At 38.1% G+C, this 8,756-nt stretch overlaps 1 protein-coding gene across 1 annotated transcript in view; it reads left to right on the top strand.

Moving 5' to 3' along the window:
* LOC106529619 (cAMP-specific 3',5'-cyclic phosphodiesterase 4B) overlaps positions 1 to 8,756 on the top strand; it is a gene marked incomplete in the record, with an annotated part of 171,782 nt that overhangs the window by 113,524 nt on the left and 49,502 nt on the right. Inside the window, 3 exon segments of the mRNA XM_014025094.1 lie at positions 431 to 625; positions 715 to 751; positions 1,904 to 1,974. Coding sequence (XP_013880548.1) covers positions 431 to 625; positions 715 to 751; positions 1,904 to 1,974 — 303 coding nt within the window.

Here is an 8,756-nt window from a genome sequence, read left to right as displayed (position 1 = left end):
CATTAGCACCTCTAGTAATATATTTATTGAGAAAAATGGTGACGTGTTCAATACTTATTTTACCCGCTGTATATGAAGTGACTTCTGGGTTTGGGTGCTGATGCATGGAGAGAGCAGAGACACTCATTAAATCTTGCATTCAGCCCAGAGCTGAGTGGTTTTCATATTCAAACATTCAACTGGTTACGAACATGTATTAAGGTCAACAAACACACCTAAATTATCTCTTATCTTTCAAACATCCAGTGATTACTTTCCAAAAGTTTCTTTAATGTTTATGCTCTGGTTCATGAGATATTTTTTCTGACAGACAATCAAACAGAATTACACGACAAGACTAAAACAAAACGTGTTTTCTGACAAGTGAAAGTGATTTTGTGACATGAAATGATGATGTCACACCCTCGGCTTCATCTCTGTCTTCCTCCAGCTTGGAGTTTGAGAATGGCCCGTCTCTGTGCTGCAGTCCTTCAGACCCGCAGGCCTCCCCGGGCTCAGGCCTGGTCCTGCACCCCAACGTGGCGGCCCACGGCCAACGCAGGGAGTCCTTCCTGTATCGCTCTGACAGCGACTATGACCTATCACCCAAGTCCTTGTCTCGAAATTCTTCTATTGTTGGAGAGCTGTGAGTTTATGGAACAGCATCGCTGCAACATGATTAAATGTTTGTGTTGAGCTCTTTTTTATTATTATTATTATTACATTTCATTTCAGGCACAGTGAAGACTTGATTGTGACTCCATTTGCTCAGGTAAAACTTTATTTTAAGTTTATAAATCTATAACAATCTTTAAATGCAATGCCATTTCCTCTGAGGTAATTAGATGCCGAATAAAGAACGCATTCTGTCCAGTTGTGACCACCAGAGGGCGACAAATACAAGCTGATAGCATTAAAGAAAGCGAGCCCATTCTTTACTCTTAGCAGTTTAAAGATAACTTTTAGACACAAATTAAAATAAAAAGATGGGGTCTTTGTGTACAGAACCTCGAAACCTTCTAAATTAGTGACTTTAAATTTTAAATCATTAACACAACTCAACTTTCTTTTAGATTACACATCCGTAGATTTAGATTTTTTTTGCATACTTTAGATGTCATATTTTAAAGCAACCAAAAATAACTAGTCAAGTCAAATTTATTCAGTTTTGTTTTTTAATTTTTAATTTATTAATTTCCTACAAGTATAAACCGAGTCTTTAAAAGACTTTTAGTTGGAATAAACAGAACAAATCTGGTGCTGAACCTCCACCCAACATGTCCCTTTGATTATTCTTTATTTATTAGTGTTTTATTGCTTTTTTCATGAATCTCACAGTGACTTGGGATAACATACATATAACTAAAACCCTTTTTAAAATTAAAATAAATGGGAAAATTTATTTTAGTTACATAAAAATCAGATTCCAAATGTTGTCTGTGTGAAAACATAAATGATACAAATAAAACTGACTGAACTTATAGATGAAGGAAATGTAGCTTTTAAAATTACAAAACAAAAGGCTAGCTGCTACATCTGTGTATAAAAATAAAACGCTACATTTGTGTTGTGTATAAACCCTCAAGCTAAATCACATCTATTATTATTATTATTATTATTATTATTATTATTATTATTATTATTATTATTATTAGTTAGATCATAGCTGGTTCCCTGCAAAGTCTGTTCAGAAAATTTCAGGCCTCTAAGAATGATTTATTGTCTGAAATGTTATTTTTTTCAGCAGCAGATTTTAGGCCTGTTCTGTTGTCAAAAGTTGCTGAAGTTTTAGCAGAAAAAAAAATGATACTAAGTAAATAAAACAATAAGTCCTTGTGCGAGTCAAATCATTTTTTTCTGCACACTTTCACGTACTTTTATATTTATGTTTATTCAGTTTCTCATCTTGTTTGTTTCTGTTTAGGTTCTGGCGAGCCTTAGGACTGTCAGGAACAATTTCACCACTTTGACAAATGTGCAGTGTGTATCTAATAGGTAAGTCTGCACGTATACACACATGGACAAAATTGTTGGTGCTCCTCGTTTAGTGGAAAAAAACCCCACAATGGTCACAGAAATTACTTGAATCTGACAAAATTATAATAAAAAGGACTCTGTTGAAGCAGTGGTGTGCTGTCAGGGCCAGCAAAGTCTTCTCTGCTGGTCTAAATACAATCAGAATCACTACATTATAGAATATTTTATATTTATTATAATAGTTATTCATATTCTTATCAGGATATTATTATATTTGAAATATCTATTCTTTTAGTTTCATTGTTTTTCTCCTGGCTGCGCAGCTTCCAGCAGCTTGTATTTATCTAGAGGTTTTATCCAATCAGATTTCAATCATCATCTGTTGCTAGGGTCCAGAAATCTGCCTCAGGCCTTCAGAATGAGCAGCGAAGGCACCTGGAGGGTGAGATTAACAGCAGTGATACTGTTGCTTTAACCAATCAGGTGCTGAGGTGAAGACACCAGAGCCTGCTAGCTGGCCTCAGACAGCGTCAACATTTTCTCATCGTTTGATTGGACGATCAGAGAGCAGGAGTCACAACCGGGAAACTAGATTTCTGTAGCGTCTTATAAGCTAAATGTTCAATATTCAATATAAGTTTATTCACTCAATTCAACAATTTTCCTCATTATAACACACAAACACATTTTCGTTTAACACGTACTGTACTATGCATGAGTGAAAAGGGAGCAGGAAGAAGAAAAACCTGGTATAAACCTGCTCCTTTCTCAATAACTACAATTATTTTTCATGGCCACATACATTAAATCACAAACAGAATCTGCAAACAATATATCGTTCTCCTCATCAACTCAAAAGTGTATAAGACTTAATATTTTTTTCCTTATAAAGTATTTTAAATTGAATTTAAAGTAGAACATTTTTTCAAATCATCATCCAAACTATTCCTTAATTTTACCCCATAAACTGAAATACACATTTGCTTTAAAGTATTACACACAGTTTTACTTTTAAAATCATATTTTCTTAGGTTATTTCTGTCATTTGAACTTAAGACAAAAAACTTTTGTAAATTAATTGGCAATAATGTCTTTCTTGCTTTAAATATAACTAATAAAAATTTTTAATTAACTAAATCCCGTAGTTTCAGTGCTGAGCGGACATTCTCAGAGTTACAAAAAATTAAAACTTTAACGAAAATACAGAACAGAACAGATGAGACTTTCAGTTTCTTCATGGTGGTCGTAGGAAAGGACTTACTTTTGAAACAAAACACTGTGAGGACCTGTATGACAGAGGAGCTGGAGTTTTCTTGAGGAAAAAAGGAGGATGGAGTTTTTAAACGGATAATAAAAAGTTTCGGTGAGTAAAATATGTTATTTAAACATTTTATTTAGTTGTCAGTTAATTATGTCCACAGCTGAGACTTCAGTCTGTGGTGCAGCGGTAAATTATTCTGCATTTCTGTGTATTATTGGTGTTTTTGTAGCCGTGACGTCGTGTGAAGTTGTACGGATTGTCTGTAGATTAGACGGGTCCCCCCCCCCCCACCATTCTGCATACAGACCTATATGACAGCCATCTATCCATCCATCCATCCATCCATCCATTATTTTGTCCATCCATCCATCCATCACCCATCTGTCCTTCCATCTATCCATCCATCCATCCATCCATCCATCCATCCATCCATCCATCCATCCATCCATCCATCCATTTTCTTCCGCCTATCCGAAGTCGGGTCGCGGGGGGCAGCAGCTTCAGAAGGGAGGCCCAGACCTCCCTCTCCCCAGCCACTTCTTCCAGCTCCTCCGGGGGAACTCCAAGGCGTTCAGCCGAGAGACATAGTCCCTCCAGCGTGTCCTGGGTCTTCCTCGGGGCCTCCTCCTGGTGGGACGTGCCCGGAACACCTCACCAGGGAGGCGTCCAGGAGGCATCCTTACCAGATGCCCGAGCCACCTCAACTGGCTCCTCTCGACGTGGAGGAGCAGCAGCTCTACTCTGAGTCCCTCCCGGATGACCGAGCTTCTCACCCTATCTCTAAGGGAGAGCCCAGCCACCCTGCGGAGGAAACCCATTTCGGCCGCTTGTATCCGGGACCTCGTTCTTTCAGTCATGACCCAAAGCTCATGACCACAGATGAGGGTAGGAACGTAGATCGACGGTAAATCGAGAGCTTCGCTTTCTGACTCAGCTCTCTCTTCACCACGACGGACCGGTACAGCGCCCACTTTACAGCAAACGCTGCACCAATCCGCCTGTCGATCTCCCGCTCCCTTCTTCCCCCATTCGTGAACAAGATCCCCAGATACTTAAACTCCTCCACTTGAGGCAGGACGACCCCCCTGACCCGGAGAAGGCACTCTGCCCTTTTCCGGCTCAAGACCATGGCCTCGGGTTTGGAGGCACTGAGCCTCATCCCGGCCACTTCGCACTCGGCTGAGAACTGCTCCAGTGAGAGCTGCAGATCTCGTTCCGATGAAGCCAACAGAACCACATCATCTGCAAAAAGCAGAGATGTGATCCTAAGGCCACCAAAACGGATCCCCTCAACACCTCGGCTGGCTTATAGATTTGAATTTTTTTCTTAATTTCAAAGTTATTAAGTTTCAGAGCCGGCAGCCTCTTCTCCCTCCCCGCTCTTTCTTTCGGCAGGTTGATTCTCTCCCAATTCAAGGCCTAGGTGTAAAATGTACGGCCCGTCACTGCTGACAAGCAATGTCTGACTTTCATTTGTTTATTTTTTAGATAACTTTTATTTATTACTTTTGTCAGATTTAAGATGTTTTTGTGATCCTTGTGGGTTTTTCTTTTTGTCCATGTGTGGAGAAATAAAAAAAAAGTCTGTTATGGTGCTGTTATTTGTTTGATTGCATCAGAAACTTTTGGCAAAAACTCTTTTCTTTCATTATTGTGGAAACTCTCACAAAGAGCCGATCTGTTTCACTTGGGGGCGCCAGAGCATCACATCTCTTAGAGGAAATCTCTCCCATTAAACCATGCTTTGTGTCAAAACTCTTCATGTATGGAAAGTTTTCCCCCCAGTATCATTAATACAAATAGAAAAGGGTTTTACTCTTCCTTGGCCGGTGCTTTTGATGATCTCAGATTTGGATGAGGAGCTGCAGTTGCATGAGGTCGAGCAGAGATGAAGTCACGGCAGCCTGAGACAGAGAGGTCACTGTGAGCCTGTGACCTCTGCAGCTGTTTAGTGTTCGAGTTGTGTCAACAGGGCTGTGGCTGAACGCAAATCTGCTCCAAGCTGGAGAGAAAGCAACTGTTTGTTTCACATCAGGGCAGCTGATTTTCTTACCGGACATTTTCTGCATAAATTCCTGCAAACATGTTTAACTACGAGCCGGTTGCTTTGTTGATGATGCTTGTGTTGAGTCACTGAGGTGCAGAACAGAACCCTCCTCTGTGCATGCAAACTCTCAAAATGACCAGAAAATATATCTTTTTTAACATCGTACTGGATTCTTCATGCTCCTTAGTTGTTTTTTTTTAATCCAAATATAGTGCTGGGCGATATGATCAAAATTTTATATCACGGTATTTTCAACATTTTCACCGGTTTCACAGTTTTTGACGGTATTTTTCTTTTCATCACAGCTCAGCTGATAATAAAATGTACAAACCCTGCTTATTGAGTATTTTTCTTTTACTGTACCTCTGTCTGTGTCTCTGTTTCCCTCCTCTGTCTGTTCTTCTCTGACTGGTGGTTGGAGACAGTAGTCATGCATTTTGGTCCAGTCGAGAAGGAGGAGGGTTAAGAAAAAATTATGATCGGGTTTATTGTTTTACGTTATTTATTAAAGCTTATCAGCACAACTCACCTTGCATACCAGTCAATTCCAACTCCACTACGAACTACTTCCTGCAGGCTTTTCACAATAAAACCACGTTAAGTCTCCATCAGCATAACGTCTCCATATTAACTAACCGCGTTAAATCTAACTGTGCACGTCACTGAAGAGGTGTTTACTACATTCAGCAACGGCGAAAACGGGATGTTTTTTTAAACAGCAGTCAATATAAGCAGCGGAATCGCCACCCGCGGCTGCAACTAGCTGCTCCAAACATTAGCATGCTAGCGCACATAGCGGTGCAGCAAGGAAAAATGTCCCCCGGGAAACAAGAGTTCACTAGCGGCCGCGACGAAACGTTCCGCTATTTAAACCGGAATGTCCGGTATTCAAAAAATTCATATCATAACAACGGTATACCGCCCAGCACTATCCAAATATATTTTATAATTATTTTTTATTTTTCACTTCTTGGTTCCATCTTAGAACATGTGTAACGTAATTGAAAGGAAAGCTTTAGAATCTAACAAATAGGCAACAATTTGACTCACTGTTATCTTTTAAATCTGGATATCATCATCTGCCTGTTTAATACTATAACACTAATTTTATCTATTTATAGCCTTTATAATAATAACAATAATAATAATAATCCATTAGTCTTATACAGTATACCACTTTTCGAGACCCTCAAAGACGCTTTACAATTTTTCATGGATCATTCACTCACACACACATTCAACTAAACTGCTCCGGGGGCCACAGTTACTGCGGGTCAACATCTCAGGGACCGAACATCCAGCAACTAAAGTTATTATGTAAATAAACCAAGTATTACAAAGATCTGTTACCTTTGAATTAGTTTATTTTGCTGCATTTAATCATGAATACAACATACAGAACCCTATTTAATAAATGTAGTGTTAATTAAACTATGTCAAAAACAAAAAGAACACATTCTGCCTCATATTTCATGCAAATATAATTTTGACATCTCTGACTTGCCAAATATTTAAACCAATTTTATTTTCACTTTCATCATTTTTTCTTCAACTGCTTGTTGTTTTAACTGTCTTGAGTGTTTATAGAAATGGTTTTGACCAGCTTGTAGCCAAGTTTCTGTAGATACCAAACATGTTTATGTTTAACAAAAAAAAAACTTATAGTAATTAAAGTAGAAAACTGGGGGTTTGGGCTTAAGAGATGAATGAACCAATTGGCAGACTGAGTTTTGTTCACTCGCGGGCCGGATGTGGCCCGCGGGCCACCAGTTGAATAGCCCTGCTTTATATTTACTGGAGCAATAAAAAAAATCACTGTTTCTTTAAAATAATTCAACTATTGCTTCCTTTATTATTCTAACCCTTACGTTTATCCTAATTAAGCCCATCCTGGTCAATGGGCTTAATAGTTGTGATCAGTTTGTGGGTAGCACACACTACACTAAATACATATAATATTTAATATTTTGTGACGTTTTTAAGTTTATTTCAAGAAACTGATAGGACAGAGATCCATAAAGTTTATTTATTTAGCGGGACAGTTCGTATTAATAACAGTACTATAGGGACGGGCAATATGTTATACGTGCGATATACTGTCAAAGACATTCATCATGGTAATAATTTGTCATATCACAATAAAAACAATAAAATCCAGCAGTGTTTACAGTTAATGCGCTGACCTTTTTGACAAAAAAATCTAAAGGTGTAAAGCATATACAGATGTTCCTGCCGGCCTTACTTCTACATTCTTGCACAAAATATCATTTCAGTTTATTAAAATTGTTATTATTATTTTTTATCAGTTTGTATTTACAGTTGTACTACTTTGTAATTTTTTTAAAGCTGAGTTATTTTGCTGTTTACACCATTTAAATAAATGTCAGATTTGTTTGTATATTTCAGACTTGCTTGATGGGTGTCAGTTTTACAACATAGATGTCCTACTTGAACTTAATTAATGTAGTTTAGTGGCTTCTAGTAGTATTTTAGAGCTCAGAAGACAAAATGTAGCGATAGATTTATAAAACAAAAGATTAGGCTGATATATATTTTTTATCGTCACTTATCGTTACCATGATAAAACCTAGAAATTACTGTGATGTTTTTAGTCCATATCACCCATCCCTAATCTGTAACTCAGAATTAGCCAAAGGCTGGTTTTCATCTGTAGGCCTGGTGGCCAGTTGTACATTCTATAAATAAACATAAAATATTAAACAATGAAGTCATCAACATCAATATGCATGTGAAGACAGTGTTAGTTCCTTACAGGAAAAGCAGCAGCAAAGAAACAAACAAGTGAAACTAGTTCTGAAGAGCAGCATAGCTTCTTTAAAGGGATCGCCGATTAGTTGTAACATTAGACTTTATATGATAAACAGATACTTTAACTGTAAAACAAAGACTGTAAAACTACTGTAGGATGTTTAGTTTTTATAGTTTTTAAGCTAAAAGTTTAAAAATATATTACACAGACAGAGCCATTTTATTTACACGCAAAGCATTCTAGGTAAATGATGACATCAACTAGGTCATCGGTGTGAGGCTGCTAGCGAGCTATATCCACCCTGAAGGTTAATCTTGGACAATATCTGATGATCGACTCTTTTAAATGAAACCAGAGAGGAGAAGGTAGAAATGATTCAGCCTGTAACTGAAATATGGATGGAGGACAACAGAGCTTCTTCATGGAAGAAGAACCTCAGCTTAGCCTGTTAGCTTTAGCGTTAGCCCTGACGCTATCACCATATATATGTTTTAGCTCAGCGCTACACATTCTCCTCTCGTCACTGAGGTCCTCCATCCATATTTTCAGTTCCAGGCTGAGTCATTTCTACCTTCTCCTCTCTGGTTTCATTTAAAAGAGTCGATCATCCTTAAAAAAAAAAAAATAGTCGATCATCAGATATTGTCCAAGATTAACCTTCAGGGTGGATATAGCTCGCTAGCACCCTCACACCGATGACCTAGTTGATGTCATCATTTACC

Source organism: Austrofundulus limnaeus, unplaced genomic scaffold (genome assembly GCF_001266775.1).
Source record: "Austrofundulus limnaeus strain Quisiro unplaced genomic scaffold, Austrofundulus_limnaeus-1.0 Scaffold455, whole genome shotgun sequence".
Taxonomy (NCBI): Eukaryota; Metazoa; Chordata; class Actinopteri; order Cyprinodontiformes; family Rivulidae; genus Austrofundulus; species Austrofundulus limnaeus.
This window is presented reverse-complemented; position numbering and strand designations above follow the sequence as displayed.